The sequence below is a fragment of the Barbatula barbatula genome, assembly GCF_947034865.1.
Source record: "Barbatula barbatula genome assembly, chromosome: 5".
In the NCBI taxonomy this organism is placed as follows: domain Eukaryota; kingdom Metazoa; phylum Chordata; class Actinopteri; order Cypriniformes; family Nemacheilidae; genus Barbatula; species Barbatula barbatula.
In genome coordinates this window covers 17,640,343-17,660,996 of record NC_136769.1, presented here as the reverse complement: position 1 = coordinate 17,660,996, position 20,654 = coordinate 17,640,343, and the positions used below count along the sequence as shown (strand labels likewise).

Genomic DNA, 20,654 nt, shown 5'->3' with positions numbered 1-20,654 from the left:
GCAGGACAGCGCAGAAAGCCACCCTGGAAGTGGCTGCAAACCCTTTTTGTGGATATCAAAACGTGTTTGACTTGAACAAATAATTCAATAACTAAGAAATGAAATGGTGCCTTCGTGTTTTACATTCCCTGTGCTGCACGGCCCTCTGCTGTCAATAGTACGTACTGCGCGCGCTATCAAAACACTGCATGAGAGGTTGTTGTTGTGTGACGTCAGAGCTGGCAGGATCGAGGCAGCAACGGCCATCTACTACGGCTCTGTAATGACAACATTACTGACACATCTGCCTATAGACGTCCATGGCAAAGACCCAGAGTCAAGCAGTGAGTACTGTATACGATGACTTATATCACATGTATCCCGACTAACAGTATATGGCGAGGTGTTCACCGGAAGCGCACCTTCATTTACTGTTTTTAAATTAGCCAGCTCGCTATGTCCTTCTAGCTAAGCAGTTTGATGTTCTGTGGAGATGTTTAAACATTTACTTATTTTGATCCTTTCGCTAATTGAATCTAACTTATTTCTGTCGACTTTGGGTTTTTATGGAGTGTAACGTTAGATGGTACGCATTTTCACGCGTAAGCATAAAAACGTATTTTTTTTTAACATCAAAGTCGCAGTTTGTACGTTTTAACGTTGTTCGTGACGCCGTGTGTAGTGATTTGATTATGTAATTCAGCTTTTAATTGGCCGGTGTTGTTTTGACATGTAGTTTGTCAGCTGACAGGCTAAAAAAACAAACAGGAGCCCTCGCGAACATGCCAGAGGAAGTGACGCAGCAGCGTAGAGACGGTTATTGATGGACGGTCACCTAATGAAAGTGGTTTCACTAAACAACAATGTAAATACGTTTAACACGAGCTTGGCCAACGCAAATAAATTATACATTAATAATATTTATTATAATAAAAAACATATGTTGGTGCACTGCAAAATTATTCTGATGTCTGTTTTGGTAACGTACAATTCATTTCAACCTACTATCTTACGTATCTTTAACAGGTTTTCGTTATTATACATTTTAACTTATTTTTTATATCTTACATCAACACCACTCATTTACAACAATTTAAAAAAAGTACATTTTTCTTTTCTCACTGTTTCCATGTAAGATAGACGCGTTTAGTTCATAATGCAGCTCATAAATACGCTCATGGGAAATTCATTGAACAAAACCCTGTATTTTGAATGGCATTCGTGTTAATAAACCTTTACAAAAATTAACCTTACTACGAATGAAAAAAAAGGTAACCAACCATGCTTTGAAAATGACTACGATAACACCACGGATAGGGAATTTGTTTACTTTAAGTTGGTCCTGTACAATATACACGTGGTTGATTCTAAGGATATTTGTCTGATGCTCAAATGCAAAGATGTTTCTATTAAAGTATTTTTAAAATGCCATGATAATTCGTTCCTCGAAACTAACTTCATATGACAAATGCAACTGTACAATGAGCATTGTGTTTAAACACCTGCATCAGGATGTTGTTTATACGGCTACAGATTTTGATAATCAACCACAAGTACCTGAAGGAAATATGTGCCACGGTGCTTATACATGCAGACTACAGAATGAAATATTTAACTGAAAGCCAATGTGTGCTGAAATACATGATCTAAAATGGTTTGTCTTGTCACATATTAGGACACATTGTGTGTCCTGTTTATTGATAAAATGATAATAATAGACATTGTGTACATGTAGAGTCTATTATAGAGTCTCGTCTATGTTCTTCTATCTTAAAACAACCCTTGTATAACGTACAGCTTTGTAGCTTTCCTTTAGAGTCCTTTATGCCAAGCATTCATATTTAAACTGGCACCCTGTCCACCTTTACTATGCCACTGTCAATTTTTACTTCAAAGCAGCTGTTAAAGATCTTATGTTTACTTAGTACTGTATTTGCTTATGCAAAAGGAAATTATGAGATTATTATTTTAAGTACATTCCCCGTGACTCATATTGGGCATCCTTGTTCATATACAGTACTGTAAATGCATTGCCAGTATTTAAACTTGTGATCTTAAAAACCCTTTTAAAGGCTTAAATAAGTTTGGTTGCCACATTTAATGTGTGACTAGGCACGTGCCTATTTATGCATTAAGTAAATTATTATTATAACGATTTATTTCGTAAAAACAGAATATTCAAAAATATTTTTAAATGTATAAGAAAGAGGAGCAGCCAACTAGTGCATATCCTTTTGTGTTCTTTTAATGACGTTTAGTGAGTATCATTTTCAAGTGTTCATGTTTTTTGTTGATCACAGTGGTAAATGCAGACAGAGTTGACATCACTTCATTAGGTAATCGACTGATTTTGTTCTTAAAGCTTCTATAAAGTACAACATCCATTCCATTTGGTCTGTGTCAGTTACGGGAAGGGGGTAGGTCCTCTTTAGTTTCTGTGGTTATGTTTGTTTGGCAAAGTAGTGTTGGAGAAGTGCCCTGTGCGGCAGGTGTCTGGAAAGTACCAGGTTTTATACACTAATAACAGAACCTTTTAGAATAGGTTTTTTTTTCTCTCGCAAGTCGCAACACCTTTCATAGTAAACAAATAAGGAGTAATGAACTTGCTGTGGGGATGTAGATCCTCCTGTATTTGCATTGCTTTGTGTGTTATCTCAGAATTAAAGCTAAAGCTGACTTTAACTGATATACGCAGTAGACATCCTGGATGTAATAAATATATATATATATATATATATGTGTGTGTGTGTGTGTCTGTGTGAGCCTAAACCAGCTCAGATCTTTATTCTGTAACATGTGTTAAGATAATCTTGCAGTGATATGATATAATTATGTTACACTTTAACTTTAAGTTTTGGTGGATTAGTGTCACCAGCGTAAACAAAGGCAGGTCTGAGTGAATGAACGCGAGCACTCGTAATCCAGGGTGTAAACAAACGCAGCCCTCCCTCTGCGGAAGCTCTACTGTACTTTATCAGCTGCTCGCTGCCTCCAAGGTGGTTTTGTTCCTTATTGCACGTGCACCTGCGCGTCTCCGTTTGTGTCATGTTTGCTCTCTGTGCATGTTTTGCTTGTTTAGTACGATGCTGCTTCCATCCAGCCTAGCTTGATGTTGTGTTCCTGTGCTTCCTCATCAATGGTAAGGACCCAGCTGAACTCCAGCCTTCGTCACCGTCTCAGTATGGAGGTCAACAGCGGAGAGACAAGCCGGCCAAAGACGCCTTCGCTCACTTCTCCCCAATCGCGCAAGAAGGATGACTTCACATTTAGCAAAATTTTGGGAGAGGGGTCCTTCTCGACGGTGGGTACAATTTTTGAGCTGATTTTATGCTCAATACACCTGCTAACACACTATAGCGAGAGATACTTTTCGTCAGTAACATAGAATAGCATTGCATTGAAGGCGTATACATTTCTGGTAATTGCAGACAATATTTTATTTTTGCAGGTCGTACTTGCTAAAGAACTGTCCACAGGAAGGGAATATGCAAGTAATGGGCATCCTATGTTATTATACATATTATATAAACTAGAAAGTACATGCACAAAATACAAGCTCTCCTCGCAGTGTATTTATTAGGGATGTTAAACACATGACAACATAAAGTAAACATTTAATCTCATTTGAATTTTGTTTTTCAGTGAAGATTCTAGAGAAGAACCACATACGCAAAGAGAACAAAGCACACTATGTTATGCGGGAGAAAGATATATTGTCAAGCATTAATCATCCCTTTTTCGTAAAGCTGTACTTCACATTTCAAGATTCACATAAGTTATGTATCCTTTATATACGTTTGTTAAAAGATTCTGCTTTGGAAATGTGACACATGACCTGGTTTACATGTTCTTAACCTTGAATCTTCAGATTTTGCTCTCAGTTATGCTAAGAATGGAGAGCTTCTTCGGTACATACGTAAAATAGGCTCATTTGATGAGACTTGCACAAGATTCTACACTGCTGAGATAGTATGTGCACTTGAATATCTGCACTCAATAGGAATTATTCATAGGTATGTATTTTAAGTATCGATATGACTTAAATTGTATCAAATGTATAAATTGACATTTTTGACTTTGAGTTTACATTTCTTATTTAGGGATCTTAAACCAGAGAACATTTTACTGAATGAAGAGATGCACATTCAAATAACAGATTTCGGGACTGCAAAACAGTTGCTGTCGGACAGCACTCAAAGTAAAGTAGAAATGACAAATATTTCGTTTTTCCTTGTTATTCTTCTGGTTGTTGTTGCTGTTGTGTTGTTAACTTCCTTAACTCCTCTTGTTATCTGTAGATACACTTTTAACCGTCCTCAAGTAGCATAAATATGGGACGTCTACATTTTATGTTGATATTCACCATTCACGTACAGATATGAAAGATGTTTTTACTCGACTGTAACGTCAAGATTATTGTCTTTACAGAAAGAGCAAATTCTTTCGTTGGGACTGCACATTATGTTTCTCCAGAGCTGCTGACTGAAAAATCAGCTTGCAAAAGGTTGCCGGCATTCTGATTTGTTACTCTTACTTTTGAATGATATAATGCATTTAGTTCACGTTTCTTTTTTGTGGTACTCTTTAAGCTCGGACCTCTGGGCACTTGGTTGCATAATCTACCAGCTGGTGGCCGGATTACCTCCGTTTAGAGCCGGGTAAGTCACCGATCAGTGCACCTTCGGCTCCTAATAATGTAGCGGTGCATGTTTCAGCCTTGCACTTCAACTGATGTGCTGGTGGTTGATCACTGTTGTAATCGCAGTTTTAAAAACATGGTGTGAAATAACAGGAAGTGTTGGCTTTGCTGTTTATGACTTGTTTGTGTAGACAGTACAGAGGACTTCTGAGGAAACCCCAACCGCTATGTCACATGACCCTCCTGCCTTTTGGTTACATTACAACCAGTAAATTGGCTTGGACAGCCGTTTAAAAAAAACCCCACTGTATTGTATATCCACATGAATGTAAATGAACGCTTCTCTCACTCGATAAGAGTTCTCTTGCAAAGATGCCTCCAGATGATACTATACTATATTTAGCTCAACTGCTTGTTAACTGTTGTGTTTTAATAGGAACGAGTACTTGATTTTCCAGAAGATTCTAAAGCTGGAGTACAAGTTTCCTGAGAAGTTCTTCCCCAAAGCTAAAGATCTGGTGGAGCGGCTGCTGGTAATATTTTTTGTTTTCATCTCGAATCATTAGAAGAGAAGAAAGCATTCCGTTCAGTTTAATCTTATTGTTTTGTCTGTGGTTTCAAAGTGTTCGGACCACACAAAGAGACTGGGATGTGAGGAAATGGGTGGGTTCAATCCTCTGAAAAGCCACATGTTCTTCGTGACAGTCTCATGGGAGAACCTGCATGTTCAGACTCCACCCAAGCTGACTCCTTACTTGCCGGCCATGGCTGAAGATGATGAAGATTACTATGGAAATGTTAGTTTGCCGTTTATTTTGGATTATCCCTACAACTTCAAAAAACATTTTGAAAGAGTGAATTTATTTTAGTTTGATAATTTTATAAATTAAACTTTCAGAAGTTTCTTATAGATTTTTTAGCTCTCAACAGGGGTAAGAAATGACCTCAAGTTGTTCCAAATCTGTATAAATAATGATTAAAATGTTACAGTTATTGGGCACTTTTTACTATCATTGTCATTTTTCCTACTATGTTAGTCACTGGTGGACAAGAACTGTTTGGTTACAAATATCTATTTTATTTAAAGATTTGGAACAACTGGTGATTAAACGGGAATATTTTTTTTTAAGGTTGTGCGTTCTTGCAAAAAGATTGTTTATGGATTTATAGCTTTAAAGATCTTAAAATATTGCTTCCACTCAAGAAATACATTGTGTAATTCAAATGTTTTTCATATTGTATTTAAACTTGTAGTCCAAATGGTTTTGAAATGTAGTGCTGTGTCTGTTTTACTAAGACAAACACTGAAAATCTTCTTTTGGTTTGAATCCCACAGTATGAAGATCTTCTCAGCCAGTTTAGCAGCCTTCAGGTTGTTCCATCCAGGTCTTCCCAGGCCCTCTCAGTCCCGACCACTGTTCTACCCCAGAGATCCTGCAGCAACATTGAGCAATACATCCATGATCTGGACAGCAACTCATTTGAGTTGGACCTTCAGTTCTCCAGTGAGGAGAAACAACTTCTCCTTCAGAAGCAAAAGAGTGGCAACCCTTGGTATGTTTTTTTCATTTAAAAATGTGGTTTCTTGTTCATAAACATATATTTTGGTTAAATATTGAATAGTGCAGTGCGTGTCATAGCAGTATAGGGATATAAGAGATGCATGAATGCTATCTGTAATAACAAGGTTTTATTGCTGTGCAGGTGTGCGTGTGCTAATAATTATCCATTTTTATCTCCTTCTGCATTTCCTGTGGAATTTTTTATTGCATGCTGTTAAAGAAACTCAACATCATTATGGTTGTGTGGTTTCATTCAGAATAACTGTTTGTTATTCATCTGCATATTGTTTTCTCTTTTAAAGGCATCAATTCGTCGAAAATAATTTGATATATAAAATGGGACCAGTTGACAAAAGAAAGGTAACGTTTCCCTACCTTTTTCTTTTTTTATCTTTAATGGTTTCATTGGTAAACGCAGGTGCATGTTTATAGAAAAGTGAGAAAGCTTAAGGCGTCCCCTGCTGTCGGCTGTTGATAATGACAATGAATATTGTCTGTTTTTTTCACAGGGACTGTTTGCTAGACGCAGACAGCTTTTGCTGACTGAAGGACCACATCTATATTATGTGGACCCTGTGAATAAAGTACTAAAGGGGGAGATCCCATGGTCTCCAGAGTTGCGTCCTGAAGCCAAGAACTTTAAGACATTTTTCGTGCACACGGTAAAAATCCAAACATCCTAAAATACCTACTGTACAAGTATAGTATGCATTTAGTTTGTAGGTCATCCTTTTATAGATTTTTGGCTGATATTTCATTTCAACCCTGGTAATAAAATATGAATATACTGTACCGTTGAATTTACTGTATATGGTATTCTAAGGTCACGTGTCAATAATACCATATTGATACCCTAGTAATATAATTGCTTTGTCTGCTTAATGCTGCTGAATTTGATTTAATGGTTTTGCTTGTGTGCAGCCAAACAGGACATATTATCTAATGGATCCTAGTGGTAATGCAGACAAATGGTGTAAGAAAATCCAAGAGGTGTGGGGAACAATATACAGTACTACTAACATCAGACTCAAGGTATGACGGGGCATCAGAGGACAACCACAGTCAAGTCTTCATGGTCAGAGCCCTTCAGGTCAAGAACCAGAGAGAAACTTCTTTGTGTGCTTGTACAATTCCTAAGTCTATTGCACCAGTGTTCCTTTGTGAAAAGGGATGTTTTGCTCACTCGCTGTGTTTCTCATATAGCTGTCATGTAAAATCAATCAATACAGCAAATCTGTAAGTGGTATATTGTGTATGTTTATACATAGGAAATACCCTTTAAAGCTTGGGAAAACAGAAACAAATATGTTGCCTTGTAAAATAATTCCAATTGCTTTTGGCTGCTTCCCCGGTTGCTGTCATAGCTTTAGTGGACCAGAGACACTCAGATTATCCTGCAGGTCAAGTATATATTTAAATGAAATTGAAAAACATGAAAATATTATATTTATTCTTTTAGACATCATATTTACACGTGTAGGATCCACTGGTAGTTGAACAATGAATGCGCTTCTTTGCAGTTTTAGCATTCTTAATCATTATGATGCTGCATACTGTATTGAAAACTGCTGTAAAATGGGATTTATTTATATCGGTAAAGAATAATTGTTGAGTCATCATCGTACTTAAAATTTTGTAAAATTGCTTAAATCTACTGTTTATATTTGTTATTATATTTTGCTTAAAACACTTGTTTGAAAGTCTCAATAAGGTACCTTACACCACATACACTGCAAGAAAGCGACACAAACTAACAAACGTAGACCGTTCTCGCAACAAAAAAGCGACAGTTGATTGTAATGGGAGTGGTCTCATCTTGTAGTGTTGTGTTGAGTCGCTCACCGGGAGTGTAAACATGGTGTTATTCCTACAGGGACTGAGTTGTGAAGAGAATCGCAACTGTAAATAAGGGTCATGTTTAGAGATGCAGCTATTGTGTATACTAAAGGATGTTTGGTTCAAAACAGATCACGTGAGAGATGTGGGTTTGTTATATTGTCTATTTAAAAATCTACTAGGTTTGTCACCGAACACAACTGTGATGTACAGATGATGTATTATTCAGAGAGTAACACGGTGTTACTAGATTTGCACCTTGTATGTATAATTTTATTCTTATATGAAGTTATTTGCTGGCGGTGGCTCAGCCTGTAGTATCTTGTATTATTTAAATTCTAATATTCAGAGATTTTAATTGAACTCATGTTCAGGGGCCATCTTTTGTAAATATTGACATGTAAAGCCTTTGAATGTGAATAATCGCTAAATAAAGGGGAAAGTGTTTATGGTGTCGGGTATCTATGATTATTCCGAAGAATGTCCCGGAGAAATTCATGGTGAGTCTCATAATAATAAAAGCATATTTGAAGAGTAATATCTTTTTGTCAATAGCCTTTGGCAGCATGTGAAAAACAGCAGTGCCAAGACAACAGTTCCCAATAGACTTCCACTGTCTTAAACATTTCACAGTTGGATCTCTCATGCATGCATGCAGGCTGTTTACATTTCTCAACGTCCTGTAGAGCAGAATGACGTCATACTGAATAAACTCACTTTTGAGCTTGCAGGTCTAAAGATGTACAGTAATGTAATACCCACACAGGGTGCCCAAGACAGCAAAGACGCATAATTCCTGTGATTTACTGTATAAAGAATATCAACACTTGTTATCTTCACATCGTCTTGAGTAAATCAGGACATATATGACAAGGGCAGAATAATCTGTATTATTTTACTATTGTTTATTTAAATGTTATCTTAAAAGACATCAAATGAATCAACAGTGTAAATCAACTGAATTAGTCGACAACAGATTAAGTTTGTATTAACAGAGAGAACATGCACCACTTGAATGACTTTGAACTAAAGAATTAAAGCGACTCGAGCATTAATATCTTTGGCCTTTGCGTTTTATCACTTTATTAATGACAAATAACGATTTTGTTTTTGCATTAATTCCCCAAGCGAACAGACTTTCTCAGAAACCTACCGTACGACGACACGGAAGGAACACGACAAACCTAGTGAGCTGCCTATCTCGGAAGCATTTCCGGTCATAATAAACTCGTGCGGCAATTTTGCGTCTCATGTGCGCACTAGGAAGGCGGCTGGCGAGGTTTTGAGACGCGGCCTTTGTAGTGAGATGGGAGGGCACGGCAGCTGAAACTCCGCACACTTCCTGCTCTCGATCAGCTCTAGCATCAGTCAGTCAGTCAGGCAGCTGGAGATCAGAGGAGGGATGGCGGAGAAGAGCCCTGACCCGAGCGGCGCCAGCGGTCGGAGGTGTCCCGCCCTTTCTCCCGGAGAGAGGATGCAGTCGCCTGGAAGCGGTTCCTCCAAATGGGTACGGCTAAACGTCGGCGGCACGTACTTTCTCACGACGAGACAAACGCTGTGCAGAGACCCGAAGTCTTTCCTGTACCGACTGAGCCAGGCCGACCCCGACCTCGACTCTGACAAGGTAACGTAACGTTATTTCTACCGCGAGCTTACGCTTAGCCTCACCGTGAAATGAAATAACCGCGGATTTGTTTGATTTTGAGTCCAACTAACTTATCCACGTCAACGAGTCACCACAAACTAGGATCAGTGCCTCTGTGGTTTTATTAGGGTATCGCGACACATTTTGTATTAGTTTAGCTAGCCGGCTAACGTTAAGTTAGCTGGTAAAGTTACAGCGAGTAAATGGCGCTTTGCTCACTAGCTTAGCCTAAATAATAAGTCAACGTGGAGTGTAGTCTAATAAAGCGTAACGTTAGCTGTAGATGGTCATTCGTGGTTTTTTTCTGGTTTTTAGAGAAGTTTTACGCGTATTCTCAAGGTATTCATCTTGTAATGTGACATCACCTCGTCTTTCCAGCGGTAACAAACTTGCATGTCAACCGCAAACTGGTCCTTCCCATATATTTCTCTGACTAAATTATTGAAATGTTATCTTTCCTATGCATTTTCCCGACTGACGTCTAAAAACACGATACATAATACTTTAACACATTTGTAACTGCCTTAACGGTAGTATTATATACGCTTTTTATTGGCGTAGATCTGATTTAGCATGAAACTGCTCGATAAACGAGGACTAACACAATCTGAAATAGCCATTCGATAATTTGCCTGTTTGTATTACAAACATTAGGAGTTATCTACTAATTTAAGTGTTCATCCAAAAATACAAAACATCACAATGTCGTTCAAAACCTGTATTATGTGGAACACAAAATAAGATATTTGGAGATATGTTTTGTTAACATACAGTGGCATTCTGTGGGTGCCAGTGTTGTTCGGTCACTGAAATTCACCAAATCAATATGTACTTGTATTTATTTATTTGATTATTTTTAAGGAATTGATATTCTCATAAAATAGGGGGAATGAATAAACTAACGGAACGCTACCAAGTGTTACAATTTCCATCAATTGATTCAGAATATGTCATTTATATCTATTGGATTCTTGTCATGTGACATATGAAGAAATACGTTTGCCTGCATGCTTTTAAACTTTTAAAGGTCAGTATGCATCATTTATTAGGGTAACGATGGTTGAAAGCCGGCTAGACGACAAATCATTTCTTCTATCTCTCTTTATTAAAATGTAAAATTGTACGTTTTCAGTCTCAGGATCAAGTTGTGCATCTGTAAAACTGTGCTTTTCTATATGCTTTGCGTATAACCATTGCAGAATAAAGGCCATTTTCTGACCCCACTATTGATCCGCGGTAATGATGATGTGCTGGAGATAGATCGCGGTCCCTAAGGGCACTCCAGCTTATATGTTAAATGTCACATTTTATCCTTAGAGACTAGGCGACACATGCTGTTTATAATTATGCACAGGTTTTCTTGTGAATACGATTTAATAATCCAAGTGATGTTTATTATTAAGAAATGTCGTTGAGTATTCATGGGACTGACGATGCTTCATACAATTTGTTTTTCTGAAGGATGAAACGGGTGCATATTTGATAGACAGAGATCCTACTTATTTTGGTCCGGTGCTCAACTATCTGAGACACGGAAAGCTGGTGCTGAACCGAGGCCTGGCAGAGGAAGGTATGATGGGAATGCAATAAGACAGTTTCTGTTGGATGTATTGTGTGCCCCGGCAGCTTAGTTCTGTAACATGTTCTTAAATGGTATGGTCTTGTCATTAAAATGTTATAACCGTGATTCATAGATTTTTGATAAATGTCATTCAGGTGTGCTGGAAGAAGCTGAATTCTACAATATCACTTCATTGATTAAACTTGTAAAAGACAAGATCAGAGAGAGGGATTGCAAGACCGCCCAGGTAAGCTTCTCTCAGTTTTTCAAACTTGGTCTGTCTGAAATTTTCAGTCCTTTTTTAATCGACTGATGTCTGTGATGCACCTGGAGACATGAAAGTGCTGTGCAAGGCAAACATATGCAAAAGACCGCCCCTTTAAACCTGTCTTCTGCATGGGTTCGTCTCACAAAGATCATCCTTGTCCTATCAAAATGCATTTGCCGTATCGTATGACAAATGCACTCTCTGAAATCTGGCCTTTCAGCACCTTTGTCTTACCACATGCGTGGGTCTGCAGAACGGACAGAATCGTTTTGAAATTGAATCAGAGCGCTGATAGCACTCTTCGTGTTTTCTTTTCTTCAGCTTCCTGTAAAGCATGTCTACAGAGTCCTGCAGTGTCAAGAGGAGGAGTTGACACAGATGGTTTCTACCATGTCAGATGGCTGGAAGTTTGAACAGGTAATTGTAGGAACACAAGGGATTATGTTGTTGGTTGGTAACATCGTTGACGATTTTTGGAAGTCGTGTGAAGATCACGTGGTAGCAACACTACGAATCTCATGCAGATCTTGTCACTTATTTAAATGAATGGGCTTCTTTATTTTTCTCAAAGATGCGAGCCAGACCCGACAATTTACTGCAACAAGAACAAAATGCATTTTAGTGAATGGAGTTGATTGGTCTATATGTGGTGGAGAAGGTGGGGTTGGCCAGTTTATGAACTGTGTGGCGTATCAAGGGTTTTCCCCAGCTTTGTGGGTGGGTAAGATGTGTGCACACGTGACCTGGTTTTGGCTCATCCTGAACTCTTGCCTTGTATGGGCAGCAGTAAGGTGACAGAATGCCAGACATTCCGTGTAATGTAGGTTTGCCTTTCAGAACTGATTGTAGAAACTGCCATGGAGACGCTGTGTTTGTGTGTTGATACACTGTGTAGTAGGGCTGCACATTATATTGAAATATACATATTGCAATGGTTATAAAGTTGTCAATTATGTAAAACATGGCTGTTCACTTTTAGAAGTAATGATCTTTCTTTTCCAAAAAAAAGAATGTGACGCGTATGTTGGTTATATCATTTTAAAAGTTAAAAACATAGTTTAATATAATGCAAATTGGATTTTAGAAACTCAAAGCATTATTGTGTCGCACACCATATATCTAATATATTGCAGGTTATTGTACATTGCATTTTTCAAGATTGTGCAGCTCTACTGTTATTGGATGTCAGAACACTATATTAAAAGGCTAGTTCATACAAAAATTCTGTCACATGGATTGTAGAGTTATGTAATTTTTTATTTATTTAAAGAATTTGAAGATAAGTCAGCGACATAACAAAATGTGAATATAATGAAGGGGTATGAATACTTTTGCAAGGCACTGTACAAGGCTAGATTACTTAAAATAACTTAAGTCTTACTGTTTACTCGTGAAGTTATCTGGTAGTTAAAAAGTTAGCACAATCGGCCGATGCGATTTATAAAACAACCCCCAAATCGGCCCGATCAATCGGTTGACCTCTAGTTTACACACATAAAATATCTCCAAAGGTCTTTACCTGCATTTTCATGATGCATTTGTTCTTTTTTGCTCAAAAAACAATGTTATGTGCAATATATATAAGAGCTGTATGGTGTGACAGTACAGTGAGATGTCAACAGCTTGTTATTATGTTATAGAATTTATAGCCAAGTCTTGAAACTGTGTTTCAGATGTGCACTTATAGTTTAGACCGCTTTGCTGTCTATAATGGGAGTGATCTTGACACGTAACAGTATGTTTATTGCTACCAAGCAACACATCTTTATTATTGTGTAGTTCAACTGCGGCTGATGTGGTTGCGTGTATATCTGAAGTGTTGCTACAATAATGAGTGACACAAACAATCTTATTCATTATGCAGGCTATTGCTGTTTGCAACTTTAATGTTAAAAAAACTAATGAGAGTGCATTATTTACACATTTACAGTGGGCTAATTCATTCAGTAATGAGCCATTATTATGAGGTGACTCATTTTTGGGGTTGAATTAAGAATTTGGGTTAATATATAAGATTTAGATCACACTTTGTCCCCCCCCTAATTTAATCCTTTTTAGATCCACTTGTACAGGGGTGCTGCCTTAGAATAGGAAATATCAGAATCGGAGCATCTCATCTACTGTAGGAAGAGTGTAAACATGTTTTGGAAAGTTTAAATAACTTAAACAGTGTTCGGTTTGTTGCACATTTATACTTTCACTAGGGTAAGATGCAGAAACAAAGTGCAGTTTTTACGGGTGGATGGTTAAAGGGTAAGATGTCATTTGTGGCACAGAAGTGTTTAGTGTTGTAGTTGTAGGTGTGTATATAAGGAGCATCTGGTGTTTGTCTAATCATAACCTGGAAGGAAGTAGAGAGAGACAGAGCCATCAGTATTTTTCAGAGATGTTAACTCTGCTTTTCTCTTTCTAGATTGTGAATAATTCGTTTTTGATATTCTTTATCTGGCTTTGACGTGTGACATGCTTAGTAATGTTACTCAGGGCAATGGAGACACAATATAACAAAGGCAAGCTAACACTTGCTTAAGTTGCCTGTAAGGGTTAGAGGTGTGTGTGTGTGTTCACCATCCAAAGTAATAAACAAGTCGGTCTCACAAAGAATTGTGACAACAAATGTTTTTTGTTGTTGTTTCAGAAATGAAATTTTGTCAGTTTAAAATATAATAAAAGTTTTGAAATATCGTCATCACATGTTTTACTTTCCTCTTTCCTGACAGCTGGTTAGCATCGGTTCTTCGTACAACTATGGAAATGAGGATCAAGCCGAGTTCCTCTGCGTGGTCTCCAAGGAGCTGCACAATCAGTCATACGGCACAAACAGCGAGCCCAGTGAAAAGGCCAAGGTGAGGCTGGCAGAACCGCAACTGTCTCTCATGCTTTCTTCCTCTGTGCGCAGACAGAAACAGTCGCTTACGCACAAATCCTAAGCAAATATCCCACAGCTGTACTCTTCAGATGGTCACACGGCATAACAATAGTCAGAGTTGATTAACCAGATTAAATATGTTCATGCTTGAAGTGGTTTGTTTCTTTGCATGGCTTGCGTGGAAATCACGTTTTTTTTCTGTTTCTTGGTGAGGCATCAATTACATATCACTTAAGCTGATAGTTTGGTCTCTGCTGAATGCTGAAGGCAATGTCTCTCTCTCTCTCTCTTTATTTCTCTTCCTCTCTCTATCTATTCTGCTTTCTTCTCCCGGATAATGATTGAAATCCTGCTCAATATTTAATGCTTCCTAGTCAGCTGCTACACCCAGATTCATCCTGAAAATAGTCTATCGCTTCATCTCACTTACTTGATGGTTTTATGTATCAGGTCAAAGTTCAGAACATGTCATACATTTTTGCTCTACAGAGAGGGCCACGTTCTGTAAAAAAAATAACAAACATAGGATGAGATCACCAAGCCATTGTTTTACATTTCCTGTGAGGTCCATACAATTCCCTGTAAAAATAGCTCTTAAGTTTAGAGTTTTTTCAGCCATTTGATGATTTACACATTTGCTATGACGTGACTTAAAAGAGTGCATTTTGATTTTATTTCAAGGTCTGTTTTTCCTTAAATGAATAGAAGAATGATCCATCATGTCTACAGTTCATTTAACAATCATTGCTCTCTTGCAGATTCTTCAAGAACAAGGCTCTCGAATGTGAAACGGCTGTGTTTTATATTCCCCGATCCTGCCGTCGCTGGGCAAATCGAAACGCACCATATCACACAGAGAGAGAAAATTGTCAAGCGGGAAGACAAGCTATTTGGACCGGATGCTCTATTTTGTTTTAGATTAATTGACACTTGTTTGTGCCTGCACAGTAATACCGGACTGTGTTTTTTTGACGTTGGTGGATATATCTCAGTCTTTGCTTGAACGGTAGAAATATGCATGTCATTAGTAATCTGAGCAAAAAGGGCCTCAATCATGTCTGGTCCAATCATGTTTACTCAGGGTCTCTTATTGACTTTCACAATATGTAAATCATATCATATATGTGGTCCAGTGAGAAATTTTGTCAAACCATATTTAAAACTGTATAGTATGCCATACAGAAAGTTGTTAAAAGTGAAAGTAAAAAAACTCAAGAAGATTATAATTAGTATTTTTGGGGATTGAGATTACATTATTATGGTGGTTTACGTGTTATGTTGACTGGTAAAGGATAGGGTATTTTTATAGCAAGGATTTAATTTGAGCATGTTTGTAGGAACAAAGTTTTTTTCTTTTGACTTTCATAGTGTTAGTTGTTCCTGGGGGGTGGGGGGGCTGAAAGAACATCTGTAACAACCTCAAAAGTTACCTTACATGTTGTGAGGTTTTACTGTTTATGCCTTGAGTTGGCTAACAAGAGAACAGAAAAATATGTGTCTTCCATTCCTGGATTCAATCCAAGTGGTTTTGGGTAAACTGGAATTCTTTTTGAAGTTTTAACACTTTTGAGATCAATTACTAGTCGGATCTGTTTTGATTCCGTTGGAGAATGAAGGCAAGGCTACAAAAGCATTTGGTCTAATTCGTTTCGGCGATACCGTGGAGAGCAACACTTTACTTTCATGACGGCGACTGTTAATTTGTTGCTTATTTTTGTTTCACACAGATGGAATTAGTAAGGACGCTTCTAAAAGATTGTGTTTATTGGCTTACTAACATCCACACAGTTTAACACCGTTGACTCGCTTCACTTCAACTTTTCCAAAGTTGAATGTCGATTCCAAATATATACGTCATATATAGTTTGTTTCAAAAACATTTTGACAATGTTGCCTTTAAAGAACCTACACAAGATCTGAATTTCATTTGGAACTGTGGTCAGGGAATTAACACATCATTTTGCTAGGCAATATGTATTTAACAATGTATATAGACCAAGGAGCGTAATATTCCATGCATGTTGTTGTTTTTCATAATCCTCACACACAAAGGGCTTTTAATAGTGGAATACAAGCTATACTTTTTTGCAGAGATTCATCCGATCTCTCGTAATATTGCCTGATCGAGGCAAAGTTTACATGGCTAGTGTTTTATAAAGGACAATACTACACGTTTACTTACCTTGACTATGTGACACCACCCGCTATGTTTGGTTCCAAAACCTGTATGTTTACATATCCTCTCGATGACCTAGTTAGTACGTGTCAACCTTGTGTCTTAGCAACTAGAGAGGAGGTTTAAATTCTTTTCAGTGGAGTGTTAAGTTGCTTGCTCACGAAGTCAGTGTCTTGTGGTGAAATGTGCCTCTGAGGCTCCACAGTGCATGCTGTCCAGATAGTGCACTGAACATTGCCCCTCACTCACCGCCGATGTAAAGAGCGATGCTGGAGAGTGATAGTCATCACTGTGTAGGGCGCTGCAGTGCCGTCCCTAAATATGTTATTTTTCCAGATCTAAGCTAAGGATGTCTATCACACTTCTCCATTATGTCTACTGGACTCAGTCAGCCACTGTCTGCATTTCAGTTGCCTGTTTACGTAAACTTGTTTTTAAAGGGCACCGTTTTTTTTCTCTGCGTTAGGTGTAGGTGTCCTAGATGTTCTTCTGCTTCGGTTACTTCTCTTTGTCGTTTTAAAGCGTAAATCTGCAAACTGTATTTTTAAAACGGGCAGAAGCTGACTGAAACGTCTTTTGCCTCACTTTGTCACTGCTGTTCCTATATACTTATTATCCTATAACATGTTTTTTTTTATTTTTTTAAGCTTACAATATGTGTATTCACATAGTATAATATATATATATATATATATGTACTTGCAAGTTGCGACTGGGGAAAATGTATATGATGGTAATGCTAGAACCTGGTCAATCTAAATAATAAACACTTTTGAATTCCGAAAAGTAGTGTTTTTTTAAGATGAAATGAAATATGATGAAATATACATTTGAATTTCGATGAAAATTTCTATACATATATCATATATAAAGCTTGTGTAGATGTTTAAATACATAAAACACTGATGCCATCCTTCTGAAACCTCAGGTGTCCAAATCCGCTCTTTTGTAGGAAACATGAAAAAAATGCTGTTCTCTTTTTATCAGGTACATTGGCAAACTCAAGGACAAACAAGAGTAAATAATAATAATGATTGATGGCAACAAAAAATCACAAATATGCAGACATGAGGTTTCAGAAGGACATCAACTCGAGCAAGATAATACATTGCAGTGACATGGTTATCACAGCAGAGGGCGTTTTTAGAAATTCTGAAATAAATTACTCCAGCAGTTTATGTGGAGATTTACTAGAAAGTAAAATTTAGACAAGCTGAAAACATACATATAACAAATGTTTCCATACACTAGTGTGTAAATGTAAAAGAAGACTGTAGCTCAGCACTTCTAACAACATAGCTCAACAGCCTTAATTTCCTTCATTAGTGGTAAATACTATTTCTATTGCTCGTACTTGGGATTATGGGATTGCTCAAATTGTACATTTTTGTGTGTATTTGACATGGATTTGCAAATGTGTGGTTTATTGAGGTAAAGATAATTATTTTTCCAACAAATGGATTCACAGTTACTATCTAGTAGGCTAGAAAAGAGCTTGCAATAAAAAAGGACCCATCAGGTTTTTGGGGTATAGGCCATTTTGGCTTAGCCAGTACATAGAACACCCCACCAACATCTGAGACCACTGGATGGGAACACCGGTTGTTATCGCAGAATTGTTACACAGCTCCTTTGAATGCTTGATTCTGAATGGCCAGTCGCGACATTCCAAGGGCCCTTTCAATCTAATAACGCCCTGTATCCCGGATGCTGCAAATCATTTTGAGATGGGCAGCTTAATATTACACAAATTAATGTATGAAATATGTGATTTAATAACTTATATGACATTTTATTTACAAATTATTAAACCAATTTGCGTTACCCACTTTAAAACTAAACTAAAGGGCTTTTTCCTCGCGGAAGGTCTGCATTGGGTAAAAATGTTTTATGTCCAGGTTTTTTCCTCATGTGGCATGTAGCCGTGTTAAAAGCTGGATAATGTACATGAAGCCGGCTGTTATCGCAGAAATAAACCCCGACAGTGTGATCAGGACCCGATGCGAAGTGGCTGCCTGTACATTATCCCTTACATAAGCTCCGCTAAGCGGGGGTCCCGTATCACACTGAAGGGGCTTATTTGGCGATAACAGCTGGCTGCTTGTACATTATCCCGCTTATTACACGGCTACTTGCCATATGAAAAGAAAATAACTGGACACGAAATGTGAATTTGAAATATTTTATTAGCTCGTTTTTACCAAATGCAGACCTTATAGATATATACCAGATAGATATGCAAAATTCAATTTAAAAAAACTAAATTCAGTTCATCAGAATATATTTTGCCTTACTAATTACCCACAAACACTAAAGATGAGTTTATTTGAACCAATGTGCCCTTTCGTATGTTTTGAATGTGCACTAATGTATAACTGGGGAGCTTGGTACAGGTGCACTGAGGCAATTTCCCATGACATTTCAACAAGCTGGAACATGCTTTTCTGCCTTGTGTATATTTCTCCGCTTAACGGCGTCCATGCTGTATTCAGCAGTGTGGGAATGCCCAGTCCCTCGGATGAGTTACTGCATTTCAACTGTTAGCAACAAGCCAGCCAATCATTCGGTTCAACATGCGTGGAGCTCAGTTTTCTATTGGCCTATAAAGTCAGCTGTGATAGATTTGTTATGGTGACAGAGGAGCTAAGGATTATTAAAGAGAATTTGAATAGGCTTAATATTATGTAAGGTGTTTTCGAAAAACATAACAGTGTTTAAATGCAGCTGCATTTACATTTAAAGGTGTACTTCAGCCAAAATGAAAATTCTGTCTTTATTTACTCACCTTCGAGTGGTTCCAAATCTGTATATAGTCATTTATTCTAATGAACACAGAAAATATATGTGGAAGAATGCTTGTAACCAAACAGATCTTGCCCCCCATTGACTCCCATAGTAGGAAAAATACTTGATCCTGTTTTTGTTCTATTGAACACATAATAAGACATTTTGAAGAATGTAGGACAGCAAACGGTTCTGGGGCACTTTTGACTGCCATTGTATTTTTTTCCTGTGTGCAAATTCTGTCAGGTTATAAGGATTCTTCTAAATATCTTTCTCTGTGTTCATCAGAAGACATTTATACAGATTTGGAACAACTCGAAGGTGAGTAAATCATGACAGAATCTTTATTTTCGGGTGAAGTATCCCTTTAAGTAGCAGATACTTTTATCTAAAACGACTTGCATATGACACACCATTTTAGAAAAATTGTCTATGGAGCGTGCAACATAGATGAACAACATAGATGATACAGATGTAAACGTTATATGTGGGTATAATCTTGCTACATGATTTTGATCTTTGCAATAGATGAAATAACCCACCTCGTGATCTAAAAATAAAACCGAGGCAGAATTTACAAGACAAAAGGATAATGAAGAAGATCTCTGGTTGTCTGTTAATATAAATGAACAGTCATTACAGCTGATAAATATTTCATATGAGTTATGCTCAGTCGCATTTTGAGCATCCCAGCTATTATCATGCAAAGAGAACAGTTTTGTGTGTGGATGTGGTGTTACGCAGAATAGACGTATAAAGTGGTCCGCGGGTGAAGCACAGTAAGGTTTCTAGTTGCTGGAGATTATGCTCGTTTCATGTTTCGGCAGACCACAGTCAAATGACCTTGACTATCTAGTAACTGTCCCATCTGTGGCGCCAGGCCAAAACTCACGTCTGACTCTTACTGTGAATGTACCATGTTCTGTATCTTTGCATGTTCTTTATAAATATCATCATTTAATGATGACTGAAAGACATTTGTATGCTAAGTTTGACTCGCATCCACATGGCAGACAGAGAGCAGCATCTTATAAATGGCTTATAAATCTTATAAATATTACAGTAAATCTTATAAATTAACTGTAATAAAAATGTAACATGTTATAAAGATTACAAGAAATATTTTTCAGAAAATACTCTATTTGAAAAAACATTGGGTATTTTTACTGGTTATGCTAAACCATCTTTAGTTAAATTTCAGTTGGACTGAAATCCTGTCTGACAAGATTTTCAAATGACTTTAAAACAGGTTTCTGTGCCGTCTTTGTGAGTAACCTAACTGACAGAGCTTCAATAGCCCTTTTTTAAATCTCACACGCCATGTGTTGTTGTCTA

The 20,654-nt window shown here is 37.6% G+C and overlaps 2 protein-coding genes across 4 annotated transcripts; both read left to right on the top strand.

Moving 5' to 3' along the window:
- Positions 1–178: 178 nt before the first annotated feature.
- On the top strand, positions 179–8,463 carry pdpk1a (3-phosphoinositide dependent protein kinase 1a). Of its 3 annotated transcripts, none has more exons than XM_079456908.1 (14): positions 179–323; positions 3,124–3,280; positions 3,428–3,470; positions 3,622–3,759; positions 3,848–3,992; positions 4,080–4,177; positions 4,408–4,483; positions 4,569–4,637; positions 5,055–5,151; positions 5,242–5,415; positions 5,955–6,172; positions 6,483–6,540; positions 6,690–6,842; positions 7,102–8,463. In XM_079456908.1, exons 2-14 carry the CDS (start codon positions 3,161–3,163, stop codon positions 7,216–7,218), a joined length of 1,506 nt encoding a protein of 501 aa, XP_079313034.1. In that variant the 5' UTR covers positions 179–323; positions 3,124–3,160; the 3' UTR covers positions 7,219–8,463. The 3 variants fall into 3 exon arrangements, with proteins under 3 accessions (XP_079313034.1, XP_079313033.1, XP_079313035.1); XM_079456907.1 differs by having other exon boundaries at positions 184–323; positions 3,059–3,280; XM_079456909.1 differs by lacking the exon at positions 179–323 and adding an exon at positions 2,280–2,315 and having other exon boundaries at positions 3,059–3,280.
- A 759-nt stretch (positions 8,464–9,222) lies between these two features.
- Positions 9,223–17,317, top strand: kctd5a (potassium channel tetramerization domain containing 5a). The gene is made up of 6 exons (XM_079457205.1): positions 9,223–9,640; positions 11,123–11,231; positions 11,378–11,469; positions 11,812–11,907; positions 14,211–14,336; positions 15,118–17,317. Exons 1-6 carry the CDS (start codon positions 9,419–9,421, stop codon positions 15,145–15,147), a joined length of 675 nt encoding a protein of 224 aa, XP_079313331.1. The 5' UTR covers positions 9,223–9,418; the 3' UTR covers positions 15,148–17,317.
- The last annotated feature ends 3,337 nt before the right edge of the window (positions 17,318–20,654 follow it).